The sequence below is a fragment of the Pelophylax lessonae genome (assembly GCF_965119305.1).
Source record: "Pelophylax lessonae genome assembly, chromosome: 4".
NCBI classification, from domain to species: domain Eukaryota; kingdom Metazoa; phylum Chordata; class Amphibia; order Anura; family Ranidae; genus Pelophylax; species Pelophylax lessonae.
The window spans coordinates 642,662,129-642,684,377 of record NC_138771.1 but is presented as its reverse complement, the minus strand read 5'-3'; the positions used below and the strand labels follow the sequence as shown (position 1 = coordinate 642,684,377).

The 22,249-nt window shown below is 42.5% G+C and overlaps 1 protein-coding gene across 1 annotated transcript; it reads right to left on the bottom strand.

Moving 5' to 3' along the window:
- Positions 1-6,805: 6,805 nt before the first annotated feature.
- On the bottom strand, positions 6,806-7,756 carry LOC309552926 (olfactory receptor 11L1-like; the record flags this gene model as incomplete). Its single annotated transcript, XM_082253833.1, has 1 exon — positions 6,806-7,756. The coding sequence occupies exon 1, from the start codon at positions 7,742-7,744 to the stop codon at positions 6,806-6,808; it is 939 nt and encodes a 312-aa protein (XP_082109959.1). The 5' UTR covers positions 7,745-7,756.
- Between the last annotated feature and the right edge of the window lie 14,493 nt (positions 7,757-22,249).

Sequence of the window (22,249 nt, the reverse complement as noted above, 5' to 3'; positions counted from 1 at the left end):
CTCATTCTTTTTACCCCAAAGGGTGTAGATTGAATAGCGGAATAGAAAATATTTTATAAAACGGTGTATCTCACACGTACAAACACAGACTAGGCCCCGATTACTATTTTTTGTACCCTAAAGGCAGGATGAGGAGTAGGAGGAGTTTGGAACAGGCAGGAGGCAAACTGAAGCAGCCTGCAATCCTCGGCGTTGTAAGATGTGCCCCAGAAATTGGAAAGGTGTATCTTACACGTACCAAAACAGACTATGCCGCAATTTAATTATTTTTACCCCAAAGGGTGTAGATTGAATAGCGGAATAGAAAATATGATATCAAAAGGTGTATCTATCTCACACGTATATACCGAGACTAGGCCCCGATTACTATTTTTTGTACCCTAAAGGCAGGATGAGGAGTAGGAGGAGTTCGGAACAGGAAGCAAACTGAAGCACCCTGCAATCCTCGGCGGTGTAAGATGCGCCCTAAAAATTGGAAAGGTGTATCTCACACGCACCGAAACAGACTATGCCGCAATTTAATTATTTTTACCCCAAAGGGTGTAGATTGAATAGCGGAATAGAAAATATGATATCAAAAGGTGTATCTATCTCACACTTACAGACCCAGACTAGGCCCCGATTACTATTTTTTGTACCTTAAAGGCAGGATGAGGAGTAGCAGGAGTTCGGAACAGGCAGGAGGCAAACTGAAGCACCCTGCAATCCTCGGCGTTGTAAGATGTGCCCCAGAAATTGGAAAGGTGTATCTTACACGTACCAAAACAGACTATGCCGCAATTTAATTATTTTTACCCCAAAGGGTGTAGATTGAATAGCGGAATAGAAAATATGATATCAAAAGGTGTATCTATCTCACACGTATATACCAAGACTAGGCCCCCGATTACTATTTTTTGTACCCTAAAGGCAGGATGAGGAGTAGGAGGAGTTCGGAACAGGAAGCAAACTGAAGCACCCTGCAATCCTCGGCGGTGTAAGATGCGCCCCAAAAATTGGAAAGGTGTATCTCACACGCACCGAAACAGACTATGCCGCAATTTAATTATTTTTACCCCAAAGGGTGTAGATTGAATAGCGGAATAGAAAATATGATATCAAAAGGTGTATCTATCTCACACTTACAGAACCAGACTAGGCCCCGATTACTATTTTTTGTACCCTAAAGACAGGATGAGGAGTAGGAGGAGTTCGGAACAGGCAGGAGGCAAACTGAAGCACCCTGCAATCCTCGGCGGTGGAAGATGCGCCCCAAAAATTGGAAAGGTGTATCTCACACGTACCGAAACAGACTATGCCGCAATTTCATTATTTTTACCCCAAAGGGTGTAGATTGAATAGCGGAATGGAAAATATGATATCAAAAGGTGTATCTATCTCACTAGTACAGACCCAGACTAGGCCCCGATTACTATTTTTTGTACCCTAAAGGCAGGATGAGGAGTAGGAGGAGTTCGGAACAGGAGCCAAACTGAAGCACCCTTCAATCCTTGGCGGTGGAAGATGCGCCCAAAAAATTTGGAAGGTGTATCTCACACGTACCGATACAGACTATGCCGCAATTTAATTCTTTTTACCCCAAAGGGTGTCGATTGAATAGCAGAATAGAAAATATGATATAAAAAGGTGTATCTATCTCACACGTACAGACCCAGACTAGGCCCCGATTACTATTTTTTGTACCCTAAAGGCAGCATGAGGAGTAGGAGGAGTTCGTAACAGGAGGCAAACTGAAGCACCCTGCAATCCTCGGCGGTGTAAGATGCGCCCCAAAAATTGGAAAGGTGTATCTCACAGGTACCGATACAGACTATGCCGCAATTTAATTCTTTTTACCCCAAAGGGTGTAGATTGAATAGCGGAATAGAAAACATTTTATAAAACGGTGTATCTCACACGTACAAACACAGACTAGGCCTAGATTACTATTTTTTGTACCCTAAAGGCAGGATGAGGAGTAGGAGGAGTTCGGAACAGGAGGCAAATTGAAGCACCCTGCAATCCTCGGCGGTGTAAGATGCGCCCCAAAAATTGGAAAGGTGTATCTCACACGTACCGAAGCAGACTATGCCGCAATTTAATTATTTTTACCCCAAAGGGTGTAGATTGAATAGCGGAATAGAAAATGTTTTATAAAACGGTGTATCTCACACGTACAAACACATTCTAGGCCCCGATTACTATTTTTTGTACCCTAAAGGCAGGATGAGGAGTAGGAGGAGTTCGGAACAGGCAGGAGGCAAACTGAAGCACCCTGCAATCCTCGGCGGTGTAAGATGCGCCCCTAAAATTGGAAAGGTGTATCTCACACGTACCGAAACAGACTATGCCGCAATTTAATTATTTTTACCCCAAAGGGTGTAGATTGAATAGCGGAATAGAAAATATGATAGCAAAATGTGTATCTATCTCACACGTACAGACCCAGACTAGGCCCCGATTACTATTTTTTGTACCTTAAAGGCAGGATGAGGAGTAGGAGGAGTTCGGAACAGGCAGGAGGCAAACTGAAGCACCCTGCAATCCTCGGCGGTGGAAGATGCGCCCCAAAAATTGGAAAGGTGTATCTCACACGTACCCATACAGACTATGCCGCAATTTAATTATTTTTACCCCAAGGGTGTAGATTGAATAGCGGAATAGAAAATATGATATAAAATTGGTGATTTTTCAATAGCACATGTGAACACAGCAGTGTCTTATGTCAGTCAGCTCTGCAGCAAAAAGGCTATGAAGGGAAAAAAAAAAGAAAATTCCCCTTTAAGTTTGTAATTTTTAAATAGATTAGTATAGACTATGCCACAATTTAATTTTTTTTAACCCAAAAGGGTGTATATTGAATAGTGGAATAGAAAAAAGTGTATAAAATTGAAAATCACTCAATAGCACATGTGAACACAGCAGTGTCTTATGTCACAGTCAGCACTGGAGCAAAAAGGCTATGAAGGGGTAAAAAAAAAAAAAAAAAATCCCTTTTAACTTGTAGTAAAATAGATCTAAGATGAATGCTGCACACAACTGACTGATAAAAATAGATTTTTTTTTCTCCCTCCTCCTCCTCCTCCTCCTCAGTGGGCTCAAGTGAGGGCAATAAGATCGTTCACTGCACCACCCCCCACCCAGCAAAATCGATGTAGATCACTGTCCCTGCCTAATCTCCAGCCTCGCCCTAAAATGCTCTAATAACTTTCTCTGCCTGCACTCCGACCTGTCCCTGCATTCTTTTCGGACACAATTTTTCACAGAATCACTGTCTGTCCCTAATCAGCAGCCAGCACGTATGATGTGTGCTCTGTCCCTAAACTACAGCAGAATGATGCGGCGCGCTGGGGCTCTCGAACTTATAAAGACATGGTCACATGCTTCAGATGGCCAATCACAGCTACTAATACATTAGTAGGCATGGCTGGGATGGCTTAAGGCACACCAGTTAAATGCTTGTTGATTGGCTGTTGAAAGCCCGCCATTAAAAGCGCGCCATTACATACAAAACAGGAAGTAAAATGAATGAACACGGATTTTAAACCCGAACATACAGTAAAGTTTTCGGGTCCGTGTTCGGGTAACAAAATTCCAACTATTCGGTACAAACACGAATAATACAGTCCGTGTTCGCTCAACACTAGCTACAATGTAAAGTAGTGAGTGTACAGATTGTGTAACAGTGTAAATTTGCTGCCCCCTTAAAATAACTCAACACACAGCCATTAATGTCTAAACCACTGGCAACAAAAGTGAGTACACCCCTAAGTGAAAATGTCCAAATTGGGCCCAATTAGCCCTTTTCCCTCCCTGGTGCCATGTAACTCGTTAGTGTTAAAAGGTCTCAGGTGTAATGGGGAGCAGGTGTGTTAAATTTGGTGTTATCGCTCTCACTCTCTCACACTGGTCACTGGAAGCCCAACACGGTACCTCCGAGGATATGAAAAAAAAAAGTTGCTCTACATAAAGATGGCCTAGGCTATAAGAAGATTGCCAAGACTCTAAAACTGAGCTGCAGCATAGTGGTCAAGACCATACAGCTGTTTAACGGGACAGGTTCCACTCAGAACAGTCAGTTGATTTGAAGTGAATATAAAGTGCAAATGGTTATTAACATAGGAATAATAAATACATGTGCAAAATTGCCAATATATAAAGTGCAATGTGAAGCAACAAGAAAAAAGTGCTTATATATTATTACATAAGTAAGTATTGATTAAAGTCCATTATTAATAATAGGAAAAAATGTGCGTGTGGTTCACTCTGCCCACTTCCGGGTACGGCGCGACTCCCTCAACAGACCCCACGGATAAGCCGCAAGGCAATGAGCCTACACGTGAGAACAACTAAGGGCACCAGCTTTTATCTTACAATTTTTATTGTCATTGCGTGAACATTTTTGGAGCAATATATTTTTTAACAAAGATGGAAAGTTTTAAACTTACGGCACTATGAGGAGCCTCTTTCCTTTTTATGCCCACGAGCATAAATAGGTGAAAACCACGGATATCCATCCATCCCCAGGAGACCTGAGCCGCAAGTGTGAGAAAACACCAAAGCTTTAATTGATCCTTTGCTGGCGTACACTAGCTAGGATCAACACCATCTGGTAAGTGTGCCATCTTACCATAAATTGTTGGCGGTGAAGTGGAGGGTCACATCATCACTACTGTATATGTGCATGCATCACCACCTGACCCAGCCCTATCAACCTACATAAAGGACATACCTTTTTTCTGCACTATTGTTTGCAATATATTTGCTTGCACATTTTTTCCTAGTATTAATAATGGACTTTAATCAATACTCACTTATGTAATAATATGTAAGCACTTTTTTCTTGTTGCTTCACATTGCACTTTATATATTGGCAATTTTGCACATGTATTTATTATTCCTATGTTAATAACTATTTGCACGTTATATTCACTTCAAATGAACTGACTGTGAGCAGTCAGCTTTACTTCTAGCATTTTATGTTATAAGGTAGCAATACCATAGCACTTTATATTTATTCACTTTTATTGTATTATTTATTATACAGACATATACTATTAGAAGGACGTCAATGCCCTCTAACATTGGGTTTAGTGCAGTTTTCACATATTTTTCACATTTTATATTTACCATTTGAGGTGTCATTTAAAACTAGCTGCTCAACCCCCATTATTAATTAGTACCAATTCCAGTGGCGCGAGTGGTGCATTAATATTACTCCACTCAGAACAGGCCTCGCCATGGTCGACCAAAGAAGTTGAGTGCATGTGCTCATATCCAGAGGTTGCCTTTGGGAAATAGATGTATGAGTGCTGCCAGCATTGCTGCAGAGGTTAAAGGGGGGTAGGGGCCAGCCTATCAGTGCTCGGACCATACGCCACAAACTGCATTAAATTGTTTGTCATCCCAGAAGGAAACCTCTTCTAAAGATGATGCACAAGAAAGCCTGGAAACAGTTTGCTGAAGACAAGCAGACTAAAGACATGCATTAATGGATCCATGTCCTGTGGTCTGATGAGACCAAGATAAACTTTTTTGGTTTAGATGGTGTCAAGCATGTGTGGCGGCAACCAGGTGAGGAGTACAAAGACAAGTGTGTCTTGCCTACAGTCAAGCATGGTGGTGGGAGTGTCATGGTGTGGGGCTGGATGAGTGCTGTCAGCACTCACTGATGTTCATTGAGGATTTACTTTCTGAGAAAGTACAATGATGTGTTATAGAATATCTGGAATTTTAGTAGGTCCTGTACATCCGATATACCTCTTTGGGGCCATGTGGCTATGTCAAGGTCAGGAATGATTACCGGTAGGCTGTGGACTGGCAATGGAAAGGGCTTGGTAAGTCCGTCGATGTGCAGCCATGGTATGGACGTTCCCCAGATGGTAATTGTGGTCTGGATTGTCGGTGATAAGGTAGGGAGTCGTTGAGGGAGAAAACAGCCTGCCAGTAAATAATGGAGCAGGTTGTGGCCTGGTACTTGCGAGGATTCAAGAAGGGTCCATAGTCTATCATAGGGGGAGTGAAACCAAGCCCGTGTCTGCGCGAGAATTGTTGCAGTATAGTAGTCCCTAATGGAGACATGACCCACCCCTGGCTCTGGAGAAGTCCTGAAGGCGAGCATGGGAGGAGCTAGAGAGCAGGAGGTCCTGTGAAGACTGAAGATTTTTTGATATCTTGGGAGGAATGGAGAGGATGATTTGGGTGATATCTACAGATGGGGTTGGTAATGGTGCTGGGGCAGTGCTGTGGATGGCCTTGTTTGTTGTGGTTAGTATTTTGAATTTTATACGGGGGGGTGGGGTGGGGTAGGAGAAGCCAGTGAAGGGATTGGCAGAGAGAAACAGCAGTCACAAATCGCTTAGTAAGGTGTATTAGTCTAGCAGCAGCACTCATAATAGACTGAAGGGGGATAGCCTGTTAAAAGGTAGGCCAGTGAGGAGAAAGTCAAAGTAGTCAAGGTGGGAAATAGCCAAGGAGTGAATAAGTTGTTTTGTGGTATCATTAGTCAGGAAGGGGCGAATTCTGGAAATGTTCCGGAGGGTAAGTGATTGGATGTTATGGCTGTAGGAGAGGTCAGAGTCTAGGATTTTACCCAGCACCTTGACGTGTGTGGAGGAACCAATGGTTACGCCATTGATCTCAATGGTAAAGTCATGGGGAGGGAATTGAGGAAGAGGAAATATTACAAGCTTGGTTTTAGAAAGATTGAGTTTGAGAAAGTGGTGTGACATCCATACTGATATGTCGCTCAGTAAGTTTGATGGTAATAGAGTACAAACCGGAGTCTATCTTTGTGGATATGTAACGAGAAGGTGTAGCCCCATTTTTAAATGTTGCCCCCACTGTAGTTGATGATTTTAGCTACAGCTTTTTTCAAGTCTTTATTCCTCAGGCTGTATATAATTGGATTTATCAGTGGGGTGAATACAGTGTACAGCAATGACAAGAATTTTGTGATATCCCATGACTGTCCTCTACTAGGTACCAAATAAACACAAACTAGAGTACCATAATAAATACAAACAACAGTCAGGTGGGAGCTGCATGTTGAAAAAACTTTCTCTCTGCCGGTAATAGATGGGATTTTAAAAATGGTGATAATAATATAAACATACGATACAATGATTATAAAGAATGGGATTACAACAAAAACAAAATTCAGTAATGTCACTTCAAGTAGAACATTAGCAGTATCAGAGCAGGAGAGTTGTAGGATTGGCTCAAGATCACAGAAAAAGTGATCGACAATATTGAGACCACAAAAATGTAATTGTGATATTGTTAAAGTGAGAATCAGTACTACTATAAGACTTAACACCCAACATGTGATAACCATTAACCAGCAGAGATGAAAGTTCATTGCTAACGTATAATGCAATGGTTTACAGATGGCCACATATCTGTCATAACACATCACCGTTAGAATAAGACATTCTGAAGTTTCTGAAACACAAAAAAAATAAAACTGGGTGATGCAATCAGAAAATGGTATTAGGGTCCCTTTCATCAAAACAGCATGGAGCATGTTGGGAAGAATGTCAGTTACCAGTAAGATATCCGATACAGAGAGCTGGGAGAGGAAGAAGTACATTGGAGAATGGAGGGATTTGCTGTAGGACACCAGTGTGATGATCAGGAGGTTTCCACATATTGTTACACAGTACATCAAAAGGAAAAGAAAAAAGATCAGAAATGTTATACTGTGTGGAGTCTGAAGTCCTAATAGGTGGATCATGGTAATACTGGACTCATTTTTCTTGTCCATAACCTGGAGGGAGAACAATAAAAATGGGAAACAGCTTTGTTCAGAGGGTAAAATGTAATTATATCAGGCAATCTTAACTATTTTGTGCTGGTATATTTAGAAAAAGTGAGGCAAATATATATAAAATTTAAAATGCGCCATAAGGCATACACTACAGTGGTGATCGAAAGTTTAGGCACCCCAGGTAAATATTTGTATTAATGTGCATAAAGAAGCCAAGGGAAGATGGAAAACTCTCCGAAAGGCATCAAATTACAGATTAGACATTCTTATAATATGTCAACAAAAGTTAGATTTTATTTCCATCATTTACACTTTCAAAATAACAGAAAACAAAAAAATGGTGTCTGCAAAAGTTTGGGCACCCTGCAGAATTTATAGCATGCACTGCCCCCTTTGCAAGGCTGAGCAAGACCTGCCAGTGTCATGGATTGTTCTCAATTATTGTCTGGGAAGACCAGGTGATGTCAATCTCAAAGGTTTTAAATGCCCAGACTCATCTGACCTTGCCCCAACAATCAGCACCATGGGATCTTCTAAGCAGTTGTCTAGAAAACTGAAACTGAAAATAGTTGACGCTCATAAAGCTGGAGAAGGCTATAAGAAGATAGCAAAGCGTTTTCAGATGTCCATACCCTCAGTTTGGAATGTAATCAATAAATGGCAGTCATCAGGAACAGTGGAAGTTAAAGCAAGATCTGGAAGACCAAGAAAAATATCAGACAGAACAGCTCGCAGGATTCTGAGAAAAACAATTCAAAACCCACGTTTGACTGCACGATCCCTCCAGAAAGATCTGGCAGACACTGGAGTTGTGGTACACTATTCCACTATAAAGAGATACTTGTACAAATATGGTCTTAATGGAAGAGTCATCAGAAGAAAACCTCTTCTACATCCTCACCACAAAAATCAGCGTTTGAACTTTGCAAATGAACATATAGACAAGCCTGATGCATTTTGGAAACAAGTTCTGTGGACCGATGAGGTTAAAATTGAACTTTTTGGCTGGAATGAGCAAAGGTACGTTTGGAGAAGAAGGGGCACAGAATGTAATGAAGAGAACCTCTGTCCAACTGTTAAGCATGGGGGTGGATCAATCATGCTTTGGGGTTGTATTGCAGCCAGTGACACAGGGAACATCTCACGAGTAGAAGGAAAAATGGATTCAATACAATTTCAGCAAATTTTGGATGGTAACTTGATGCCATCTGTGAAAAAGCTGAAGTTAAAGAGAGGATGGCTTCTACAAATGGATAATGATCCTAAACACACCTCAAAATCCATGGGGATTACATCAAGAGGCATAAACTGAAGGTTTTGCCATGGCCTTCACAATCTCCTGACCTCAACATAATTGAAAATCTATGGATAGACCTTAAAAGAGCAGTGCATGAAAGACAGCCCAGAAATCTCAAAGAACTGGAAGACTGTAAGGAAGAATGGGCAAAAATACCAAAAATGACTCTTGGCTGGCTACAAAAAGTGTTTACAAGCTGTGATACTTGCCAAAGGGGGCAGTACAAGATATTAACTCTGCAGGGTGCCCAAACTTTTGCAGACACCATTTTTTTGTTCTCTGTTATTTTGAAAGTGTAAATGATGGAAATAAAATGTAACTTTTGTTGACATATTATAAGAATGTCTAATCTGTAATTTGATGCCTTTTTTAGATTTTTCCATTTCCCCTTGGCTTCTTTATGCACATTAACCACTTGCCGACTGCCTAACGACGATTTACGTCAGCAGTCAGCCCCTCACAGGCAAAGGCTCTAGGGAACGGACCTCCCCGCGTGTGTGCCCGGCGGACCCGATGTCCGCCAGGCACTCGCGATTGTCCGTTAGAGGCGGGAGAAAGGCAGGCGGCTAATGTAAACAAAGCCGCCTCTCATTCTCCCCTGTTTAACAATTGAGATCATATGGTTATGCTATGTAGAGGCCATCCTCATCCTCATCTCTGTTCTTGCACATCAAGCCACATCCAATCACAGTTAGAAGCACGCCCCTAGGGACACACTTAACCCCTCCCTCTCAAATAAAGTTAACCCCTTCCCTGCCAGTGTCATTATTACAGTAACAGTGCATATGTATAGCACTGATTACTGTAGTAATGTCACTGGTACTCCCAAAAGTGTCAAAAATGTCAGTCAAGGGTCCGATCTGTCTACCGCAATGTCGCAGTCCCACAAAAGAAATCGCAGATCACCGCCATTACTCGTTTAAAAAAAAACAACAAAAATGACAAAAATCTTTACCTTAGTTAGTAAACGCAATAAATTTGGCGCAAACCAATCAAAATACGCTTTTTGTGATTTTTTTTTACCAAACATATGTAGCATAAAACAAATTGGCCTAAAATGTTAAAAAATTTTGATTTTTACATTTTTTTTTGGGGGGGGGGATTTCATATTAAAAAAATGGAAAAATATTGTTATTTTTGCAAAATTGACGCTCTTTTTTTGTGTATAGGGCATGATCAAAAAATCACACAGGTGATCAAATACCACTAAAAGAAAGCTCTGTTTGTGGGAAAAAAAGGACGTCAAATTCGTTTAGGTACAGCGTTGCACAACCACGCAATTGTCCGTTAAAATCACGCAGTGCCGAATCGCAAAATAGGCCCTGGTCAGGAAGGGGGTAAAATCTTACGGGGCTTAAGTGGTTAATACAGATTTTTACCTGGGGTGCCCAAACCACTGTATATGGTCAAAGGTGTCAAATAGCTGTATGCAGAGCCTAAGATGATGAGGATGGACTCTTGCACAGTTCCTGTCCAAGCACTGAATGTTGAAGTGTAGACACTCTTTGAAGGAACTGGGGACCGCTGGTATCAGGCAAGCAGGGGTACAGTTGGTGATACACCTTGAGGATGCCAAGTCCAATAGATGATGGCGTTAGGTCCCACATCAGGTCAATTGACAGCCAGATGGAAGGACACTAGGGAGCAAGCAGAATCAGAGCCAGAAATAGGCAGACGTTTGCAAAAATCCGCAGTGAGGTATAGATTCACTAGGGGGAAGTGTGGTCAGTAATCCAGTGCACATCTAAAATACCTTTGTACCGTATCCTATAGAATTAGGGTTGATTTGCTAAAACTGGAGAGTGCAGCTGTGCATGGTAGCCAATCAGCTTCTAACTTCAGCTTGTTCATTTAGGCTTTGACATAAAAATCCTGGAAGCTGATTGGTTTCTATGCAGCACTGCACCAGATTTTGCAATCTCCAGTTTTAGTTAATTAACCCTATTAAGAGTATATTTTATTAGATACTCCCAAACTGTTACCCACTGTATCAATCACTGGGAATTATCACAAAAATGATTAACCCAGTGGTACTTAACCCCGATCCGCCTAGCAAATTTTTCCCCTGATAATTCCCCCCTATTCTAGAGAGGATGTGGCCAGACTGGCATGCTCTTCCACATTTTTGGGGCATGTAAAGGTCTAACTAGGTAGTGTTTCAGCTTTTTTCCCACTTTACAGGAACAATCGTTGAACCAGATCCAGTGTTAGCTCTATTATACTTGGGCTAAGAAGGCTTTCCCAAAAATTGCCACGCCACCATTGTGCTTACTCCCCTAGCTGCCAAACCTCTTTTAACTAGACTCTGGCGGACTGATAAAGCTTCTAATGTATCCGAGCTTACCATGTACCTTAATTTGATCCTTAACTATGAAAAGACTCTCATTACCAACACTTACCCCAAAATCAAAAAGGCTTGGGAATATTGGATACCATTGCTTCCCAACTAACATCGCTAGATTCACTCCATAGTTGCTTTTATCATATTCACAACTGTTTTACTGACAATCACCTTATGTTTGTAAAGGTTCTCTTTTTTCATTACAATCATTTTTATTGGAAAGAAAATAACAATACAGGTGTATGAAACAATAAAACGTAAAAAAAAAAAAAAAAAAAAACACAAAATCCAGGTAACAAAGTATGTAAACAGAATGCAACAGCAAATAAAATGCAAACTTTTGGTTTAAGCAACTATTCTGTATTTGCAATAATATTCTTCTAGGTGTTCTTGCCACCCAGTGGCCATTCTAGGGAAGTTCGGGAAGTTGACAGATGTACTAGTGTCTCTTAAACAGTGCTGCCACCTTGTGTTAATTAATAGGTATTACAGGTAGTTTTCAAGATAGGTAATGGCACTTTTCCACTGCAAGTACCGGCTTGGCTCTACTCGTCCCTGCTTGGCCCTGCTTGGCCCGGTTTGCTTTTCCACTGCTGGTACCGCATGGTACGGTGTTGGAACGATTCGGTACGGTACGGTATGGTTTTCTTTTCCACTAAAGTAGTACTAAAGTTAAGTGGGTGGGATAACAACGGGGTGGGTGGGATTCTCTGACCAATCAGTGGCTAGTAGTGACTGCATGCAAAGGATTGTGGGATATGGTACTGGGTATGGTAACTCTTGGAACCACAATCGAGGTGGTACTGTTTATGAGAGCAGTACTGTTCGGTTCCATGCAGTGGAAAAGTGCCGCCGTACCGTACCGAACCGTTCCAACACCATAGCATGCGGTACCAGCAGTGGAAAAGCACAAAAGCGAGCCGAACCGTTTGTTTCCATGCAGTGGAAAAGCGCCATAATTAGCAGATTTAGTATGTTTATTGTACTATTGGGACCATGCTTGCCACCTGTTTTTTTCTTTCTGAGAATGTTCATGGCTGGTTGTCATTATAAGTTCATATGTATAGTGAGTTTGAACCGTGTCAATTATTTGTGACAAGGTGGGTGGGGTCTAAGATTTCCATTTCCTGGTGATGGAAAGTTTGGTTGCCAGCAGAATATTAATTACTTTAACTTTACAGGCAGATTTAGGGATGGTGTCAGCGTTTATATGTAGTAGGGCTAATTCAGGAGTGGGTAGGATATGTTGGCCCATGACGTCAGAGATTAGGAGGAAAACCTCTGTCCATAGTGTTGTCAGATGGGGACAATCCCATAATATGTGTTTGAGTAATCCTTTGTGACCGCATCTTCTCCAGCATGAGGATGGAGAGCTCCCCTGATACTTTGCTATGATCGTAGTTGTAAGGTACCATCTAAGAGTGATTTTTTGGATCAATACCCAAAGTGCAGCACTAAGGGAAGCCTTGTATCCCAAGGTCAGTGCTCTTGTTCATTGGAATGTTGTGAATGTGGCGTTGAGATCTTGTTCCCATTTAAGTAGGGGTGGGGTTTTTGTGAAAGAGTTTTTTTCTTTCAGAATTGGGTATATTATTGATATTCCTTTGGTCTCACTGGGAGGTGAAGTTAGGTAAATCTATATCTTTGTAGGGATTAGTGTTCTCAGTTGGGGATTATGGCGCAAGGTTGTGGAAATTTGATAATAGTGGAACCAGTCTGCAGGGTTTAGGTGCAGCTCAGAGGATAACTGAGCTGAAGGTTTCAGGGTATTGTTTGTATAGAGGTCGTCTATCATTATGGGTTTATTTGTGGACCAGGTCTCTAGATGTATGTCAGGGATAATTTGGGAGAGGCTAGATATGGGAAGCTGTATGACGGATGTTAGTGTTGATGTCCATGTGGCCTTTGTTAGTTTCAGCCATGTGGTAGCCAAAGCTCTGATTCTCTGATAAGAAGGAGGATATGTGTTTGTCGCATTTTCTGCTGTAGAGCCAATTGGGCAGGTTGCGGTATGGGATAGATTCTTGTTCCAGCCACCCCCAGGAGGTATTTGGAGCCGGCTGGAACTAATCTTTCAGTTGGGATATTATGGTTGCTCGATAGTAATCCTCTAAATCTGGTAGCAAAGTGCCCCCTGCGAATCTGTGTTTTATTAGCATTTTGTAGGCGCATCTGGCTTTTTTAGATTTCCAGAGGTAGCGATTCAGAGTTGTTTGCAGTGATTGAAGATAGTACTTGGGAATTGGTATTGGTAGGGATCGGAGTTGGTATAGCAGTTTGGGAAGAGTAAACATTTTAAATGCCGCTAATTTACCTGACCATGAAAATTCAAATTTGGCTAGGGACTTTAATTCATTGGTCATTTGTGTTTTAAATGGAACGTAGTTGGCTTTAAAGAGGTTTTTGATCGATTTGGTAATGCGTAATGCCAAGATATGTGATGCCGGTGTCAGCCGCACATATAATGGAATGTCGTAGAGAGGAGGTTTCTAGTGGTCCCATCAATTCCCAGATCAAGTAAATTAGATTTGGTTTCATTTACTTTATAGTATGAGACTGATCTGAAATCTGATAGGATTTGTTTGATTTTGGGTAGGGATGAGGAGGGGTTTGTGAACATCAATATGACGTCATCTGCGAACAAGCTAATACGGTGTTCTTGAGGACCTATAGAAATACCCGAGATATGGGGGTCTGGGCGTATTTTTGAGCTAGGGGTTCAATAGCCATATTGAATATGAGGGGGGAGAGAGGGCACCCTTGCCGCGTGCCGTTAGTAATGAGAAATGGTTGCGACAACATATTGTCCACCAGTACCTGGGCTGAAGGGTTGGCATAAAGAGCCAATATTGCAGAAAGCATCTGGTCTCATAGTCCAAACCTTTGGAGGACCTCACAAAGGTAGCCCCTGTGGACCCTATCGAACGCCTTCTCTGCATCCAGTGAAAGGAGCAGAGAAGGTGTTCTAGTGAGGGCGGCTGTATGGATAACATTGATAAGTCTTCTGGTTGCATCAGCTGTTTGCCTACCTTTCGTGAATCCCGCTTGGTTTATATGGATAAGATTGGGCAGGTGTTGCATTAATCTAGTGACAATCAATTTAGCGTACAGTTTTATGTCTGTATTGAGCAATGATATAGGGCGGAAGTTTTATGGCGAATCCGGTTCTTTACCCGGTTTTGGTAGTGTGATTATCGTTGCTCATAGCATCTCAGCTGGAAATACAGAAGAGGAGGCAGCATCATTGAAAAACTTACACAGATGAGGAGATTTCTTTTAGCAGTTTGTAGTATTCACTTATTAGTCCATCTGGACCTGGGGACTTATTTGGTGGCAGTGACTCTATGGCCTTACACAATTCTTCTATGGTGAAGGGAGTGTTGAGAGAGTCAGCTTGGTCGGACGTTAAGGTTGGAAGAATGATGCTGTCTAAGAAGTTTTTAATTAATTCTGGGGTGGGCGAGGGGGTATCATTGGCCTGAAGGTTGTATAGCGAGCCCTAGTAGCAGCTGAATGCATTCGCTATGTCTCGTGGATTATGGAGCTTTTCTTTAGAGGTGGGGTGTATAATATACTTGATCTTGGACTGGGTTCTCTGGCCTTTTATTTTGGTGGCTAAAAGTTTTCCAGCTTTATTACTGGTAGTATAGTGCCTAGCTTGTACTTTTCTAAGGTTTCTTTCGTAGATATTGAGCAAATAAGCTCTAAGTTCCAGTCTAAGATATGCTAGTTTTTGCTTTAATCCCAGCGATGGTTTTGATTGGTTTAGGGTTTCTACAGTTTTGATCTCTGTCAGTTTGTCAATTTGCTGCATCCTCTTCCTGTTTGCCCTGTGAGTTAATTGTATCAACAATCCTCTGCTGAACGCCTTATGGGCATTCCAGAGAGTCGCAGACTCTGAAACCGACCCCTCGTTTGTTAAAAAGAATTTGGCTAGAGAAGTTTTTAAGAGATCAGCGGTGTTGCTATGTTTAAGGATGTCAGCTCTAGCTCGCCATGGTTTTTGTGATGGAGTCTGGTTTGATAATGCTAGGGTAACACTGATAGGAGCATGGTCCGACCAGGTTATGGGGGCTATCTCGGAGTCCTCTGCTCTCTTCAGCAGCCACTTATCTGTCAATATTGCATCAATACATGAATAAGTATTGTGTACCGTTGAGTGATAGGTATATTCCCTCGCAAAGGGATGGTGACAACTCCACACATCATATAGGTCTTGCCGGAGAAGCCAGCCTTGCAGGGATGATTGATGTCTGGATCCTGAGTTGGAAGTGGTCAGATGGAAGGTTGAGGTCTCCACAGATGATTAGGGAGCCTTTTTGATTGGAGCAAATTTTTTTCAGAACTCAGTTGAAGAATCTAATCTGGTGGGTATTCGGGACGTAGAGTGATACGAGGGTCACAGTCAGGCTGGCGATGGAACACACTAGAATTAGGAATCTGCCATTTGGGTCCACTATGCTAGCCTGAAGATGGAAATCAAGAATTTTGTGTATCGCTATCAGTACTCCCTTTCTTTTCCTTTGTCCTGAAGCCGTAAAAATGGTTGGAAAGTATTTGTGGGTACAGGTAGGGGCAGCGTCATTATGGAAGTGTGTCTCTTGAGCACAGATAATTTGACAGGACTGTTGGGTGGCCATTCTCCATAGTGACGCCCTGTTTTACCAGGTGGTTTAGGCTGTTAGCGTTTATAGATAATATTTTGACAGTCATGGGTAAAGTTGGGATAGTGTGCAGTGCATGTACTCATGGGTCCCGAGATCACGTGGGTGCAGAGGTGTGCATTGTAGGCAGCTGCTGTGGGGTGTAACTTGACGCTGGATTTCGGACATATGGTCAGATTGGATGGGAGAAGGTGGGGGGCATTCCACAGTGGCAATGGTGCGGTGTGGTTGCTTCTTGGACGGTGCAGCAAGAATGAACATGGAAGAAATTAAAGAATACAGACTAAACAGACAAACAAACATAAAAATGATGGGTCAGAGGTATATGGCAAAGCTGGTTTCCTCTTTCTATGAGGGTAAGAAAGTTCTACAGCCATGCGGGTAGACCGGTGTTCCCAGAGATGTATAGTAACTAAGTAGAACTACTTCACTACTGTACTTAAGTACCGAAAGGCGGTATCTGTACTTTTCTGGAGTATAATTTTTTTCTCCTACTTCCACTTTTACTTCACTACATGTTTTCAATGATTTCAATACTTCTACTCCAATATTTTTTTTTTGTGCTGCATAGTTACTCTTTACTATTATAAAAATCACCACTGCCAGAGTAGATGGCAGGTTTCATGAAGTTCAAAAAAATGTGTATAATGTCATGTGTAAATCAGCGCATACGAAAATAAATGCTACTGTATGTATAAATAAAATTGTCTACATATCTGCTGTTAACCACTTGCTGACTGCCTAACGCCGATCTACGTCGGCAGTCAGCCCCTCACAGGCAAAGTGACGTAGGGCTACGTCACTAGCCTGTGAGGGTCTAGGGAGCGAGCGCGCGCCCCCGGAGGCGCGCTCCCGCTCCCGCGTGGTCACGGACCCCCCCGCGCGTGTGACCGGCGGACCCGATGTCCGCCGGTCACTCGGCGGGGGAGAGGGAGAATGTCAGGCAGCTTGTGTAAACAAGCCACCTGTCATTCTCCTTGCTGTTAGGATACTGATCACTCGGATCTAGTATGTAGATCCGTTGATCAGTGTCCATACAGCTCAAGCCCCAGCCAATCACAGTAGAAAGCACGCCCCTAGGGATACACACAGCCCCTCCCTCCCAAATAAAGTTAACCCCTTCACTACCAGTGTATTTTTACAGTAACAGTGCATATATATAGCACTGATTACTGTAGAAATGTCACTGGTAACCCCAAAAGTGTCAAAAATGTCAGTCAAGGGTCCGATCTGTCCGCCCCAATGTCGCAGTACCGCAAAAAAATCGCAGATCGCCGCCATTACACGTTAAAAAAAAAAACAACAAAAATGACAGAAATCTTTCCCTTTGTTAGTAAACGCGATAACTTTTGCGCAAACTAATCAAAATACGCTTTTTGCGATTTTTTTTACCAAACATAGGTAGCATAAAACAAATTGGCCGAAAAAGTTAAAAAATTTTGATTTTTAAATTTTTTTTTGGGGAATTTCATATAAAAAAATGTGAAAAATATTGCTATTTTTGCATAATTGACGCTCTTTTTTTGTTTATAGCGCGTGATCAAAAAATCGCACAGGTGATCAAATACCACCAAAAGAAAGCTCTGTTTGTGGGAAAAAAAGGACGCCAAATTCGTTTAGGTACAGCGTCGCACGACCGTGCAATTGTCCGTTAAAGTCACGCAGTGCCGAATCGCAAAATACCCCCTGGTCGGAATGGGGGTAAAATCTTCCGGGGCTTAAGTGGTTAAGGGGAAAGAGAAGCTCCCCCAACCAAGGAGAGTCACAAACGTACATAGACCTTTTTTCTGGTAAGAGGCTGATTTTGCTTTTTTTACTAGAAGTTGAGAGCAAAGGTTTTGCAGTTTTGTTTTACTGGAAGAGTCTATTTGGATATTATTGTGCACTCACCTTCATCCGCCGGATAAGGGGGAAATCCACAAGGTGGTGGGAGTTTGCACCTATTATTTGGAATAGCACCTGTTTGATTCCTGCACCTTTGAAAATATATTCATCTTGTTTTGTCACATATATGGTATTATGGCATTATGGCATTATATATATGGACTTTTTATTGACTTTGATTTCATACACTCTTCCTTTATTTCATTATTGGAATATATTGTTGTATATCACATTGGTTTATTTATGATTTTGCGCACCAATAAGCTGTGGAGAAAAAAAAACATGCAGGGAAGAGAAGGAGGGATGCTTTAAAGGGGAAGGGATGGACGTACTTTATCTGTTTTTGTTTACAAAAAGTAACAGCCAAAGGAATTGTGATTGTCCTTTAGGTTAATCATTTGAAATAATAAAAAACAATATGATGTTCAAACTTTTGACTTCTTTCTTTAATAACTACATAACACAGTACTTGTACTTTTACTTTCAGAACTTGAGTAGCAATTTTTTTTTTTTAAAAACTACTGGTACTTTTACTTTCAGTACTTGAGTAGCAAAATTTAAAAAAAAAAACTACTTGCAATACTTAAGTACAAAAAATGTTGAATACTTTAGTACTTCTACTCACGTCACTTTTTGATCGAGCACTTGTACTTTTACTCAAGTATGGGTTTTGAGTACTTTATACAAGTGTGGGTGTTCCAGCAAGCTCATGCTGTAATGGGGACAGAATCCTCATGATCTGTTGAAGCTGTTGTTAGGTGTTAGGTATCCCCTCTGCCATGGGTTGTAGCAGTGTGCTATTGTTGGGCCAATTTTTCTGGGACTCTCTTCTTCCCCGCAGGGGGAGTAGATTCAGGGATGATTCCCCAAGAATGAAGTAGGCCCAGGCCTTTTTCCAGAGATGTAATTATGTGAGATGATCCGTTCCTCTCCACTGTAATCTTAGATGGGTGTTTCCATTTATAGGGAAGGTTGTGGTTCCTTAGTGCTTTTGTTATAGTAGACAGTTATCTCCGTAGGTCTAGGGTGTGTTTGGACAGGTCAGCGTATATCTGGATGCTGGAGTATGGGTCAGGGAGCTGTCCTATGGTCCTGGCTTTGGCAAGGATTGCATCTTTAGACTGATAGAAGTGCACTCGCAGGAGTACATCTTGCGGTGTCGCTTGGGGGAGAAAAGACGGCTTAGGGACCCTGTGTATTCGATCAATTGTGAGATCAAGGGGGGTCGCTCCAGGTAGTATGACTGAGAATTGGTCAGTGGCAAATTTATTTAGGTCAGCCTCAGTGGTGGCTAGTGCTCTTGCTTTTGGATTGGCGCAAACAGAAAAATGTAATAGGCATTGCTTTGCGGCAAAAAACGCTGTAAAAAATTGCGTGACTTTGAGGTCACAAAAGTGTGAAAGGGGCCTTCAGTAATTAAGGCATAGTGTGCCCCCCTTTCAGTGCACAGAGACCAGCGTGCCCCCTTCAATGCGCAGAGACCAGCGTGCCCCCTTTCATTGCACAGGGACCTGCGTGCCCCCTTTCAATGCACAGGGGCCTGCGTGCCCCCTTTCAATGCAGAGATCACTGTGCCCCCTTTCAATGCAGAGATGCCAGCATGCCCCCTTTCAATGCAGAGATGCCAGTGTGCCCCCTTTCAATGCAGAGATACCAGCGTGCCCCCTTTCAATGCAGAGATGCCAGCGTGCCCCCTTTCAATGCAGAGATGCCAGCGTGCCCCCTTTCAATGCAGAGTGAACAGCGTGCCAAGCCCCCTCCCCCCCGAGACCAGTGCACTTACCTGTAGCGGTGGCTTCTCTTCAGTCCCCCAGCGTCTCCTCAAGTCCTCAGTCCTCCTGCTTCCTCCTCGGTCAATGGCATGGGGTTTGCCTTTCGGCCAATCAGGAAACGATTATCGGACCCACTTCCTGATTGGCCAGGAGGAGGATCCGTGTGACAATAGCGCTATTGTCACACAATGGGTGGGCTCGGGCGCACTGCTCTGCGCCCCGGGTCCACCCTTTGCTGAAGCCTAGTAGAGCCTCTGGCTCTAATTAGGTGACTAAAAAAAAAAAAAGCCCCATTGAACTCCATGCGTCCGGAGCACCGGCTGCCACTGGTCAGCCTGTTGTACTGATTCAGGGATGCCACGCAGCTTGAGGTTGTTTCTCCTGGAGCGATCTTTAAGGTCTGCGATTTTAGCTTTTAACCAGTGTCTTTCCTCTAAGTTTTATTCATGTGCCTCTACCAGGTCATTGACTGTAGTAGTCATATCCGACATTGATGCTTCAATATTGTGGACCCTGTCTCCTAGGGAGAACAACTCTGCAGTGTATTTTCTAGTGAGAGTCACAATATCAGTTTTCAGGGATGTGTGGACAGAGAGCAGCATCTCCTTAAGTGTTGTGTCTAGTACAGGCTGGTTTGTAGTAGGGAATGTTGCTATGGAATATTGTTCTAGAATCTCATGGTGCAGGGGATGAGAAGTGCGGCCTGTGTCTGGGGCCTGGTCACTAGCTTCCAGCCTCATTCTTGATTTTGCTGGGCTGCTGCAGGAAGGGCTTGTGGGGGTCGATTTGGGGGGAGAAAGGGTACCTGCAAGGAGATATTCCCTGTTGAAAGGCTCCTCCGAAAGGTCAGTGTAGTGTCCCCATCCCCACTCTGAGGCAGCAAGGCCTGGACCGCCGGCGCCATCTTGTCGACTGCCTCGAGGTGGAGGGGGGGAAGAAAGCAATAAGTTTGTGTGGTCCCTTCTCCTCCTTGCGCTTCCTGGACATCGCTGGACAGGCAGAGGGTAAGATGCTGGCAGATGGTGGGTGGATTCTGTCTTGTTAGCTGTAAATGGCGCTGGATAGAGCTGCTGGGTGCCGGAGCTCTGGATTAGGCATCCATCACGGTCCCGTGCTGGCCACGCCCCCTTGTAAAGGTTCTCTTTGACTATTATTGTACCGTATGTAAAATACTTTAGATATATTTTTGTGTCCTTCCTACTATCTGTGATTCTTTGTATTGTTCTCTATAAAATCAATAAAAATGTATTGATGGAAAAAAAAAAGGAGTACCCATGAACTCAATAATTTGACTGGGCAGTTATATAATTTGGGCCATTCAGTGTGGATGCGCAGAACAGCGGCTTGGCGATCAGCATTTCTGCCCACCAAGACACAGAGTTTTGGCAGAGTTATGGAGTTTTAATGCTCTTCCTGTGCTTGAATTTATTTAATCCCACAGGTACTGGTCGTTTATTTGTCTCCTGTCTAAATTTCCCCCAATAGGGGTAGGTGTGGATGGGAGATAGGGACCTTGGATTGCAAACTTCCAAAGAATGTAAACTTACATTGTGAATGTAAAGTGTGGTGTAAATTGTCCAGGTTACATAAATACCTGCAACACAAAAAAAAAGTTCAGGTGTCCACAATCATTTTAAATCAAAGCGTATCCGCTACCAGATAGAGGTTTTCTGAGCACATTTAAAACAGTTACTACGTGCCACATCCTTATATTGGAACTAAACTAATTGGTAGAGGAAAACATGGACTTTATTGGCACAAGGTAAGATAAAAAAAATACACATTTTATTGTTATACATTTTAAAACACATCACCTGGAAGGCAGGAATATGCCAGAAGATTATGTGATCAGTGGTAGATGTAACACAAAATATACACTAAATGATTCTATAACTAAACAAATAAAAGCTAATAGGATAATTATTTGAGGTATGTTCCACATCAGAGGGATCCGTCGGAGAAGACAGGTTGTTATAGCTGTCTCTTAAAGGGATCTATCAGTGTGGTCATCACAGGTACAAGTAAACGGTAAAGTTCATTGAGCTAGAACACTCAACATGTTTCGCATACATGCTTCTTCCGGAGCTTTAAGTTCATTGCTCTGTACTCTGCTTGCAAATGATATACAAAAAAAAAAGGACAAAAAGGAAGGTGGAATCAGGAGTCCAGAGTCACATACGATGACTAGGAATCATGGACACTGATTCCTGTCAATAAAGTGTTGATAATTCATACGTACTGCTCATCGTATGGATCCTCAGTTATCATATAGACCCATGGATATCCATGGCCAGAATGTCAAACGTGTAAAAAAGAGAGGGGTAAGTGACATTATTTGCCAGTTCCCCATCCAAGGAAGGTGGACATGACCTCTAGGAACTGATCGAAGGAGTGCATATCTCTTTTTATTGCTACCTTCTCCCCACGTATGTCCCAAGATTATTGGCAAATAATGTCACTTACCCCCTCTTTTTTGAACAGGCTACACATTTGAGAACACAAATGTGTTACACTACATGTGTTACTACTACATTTGTTACACTA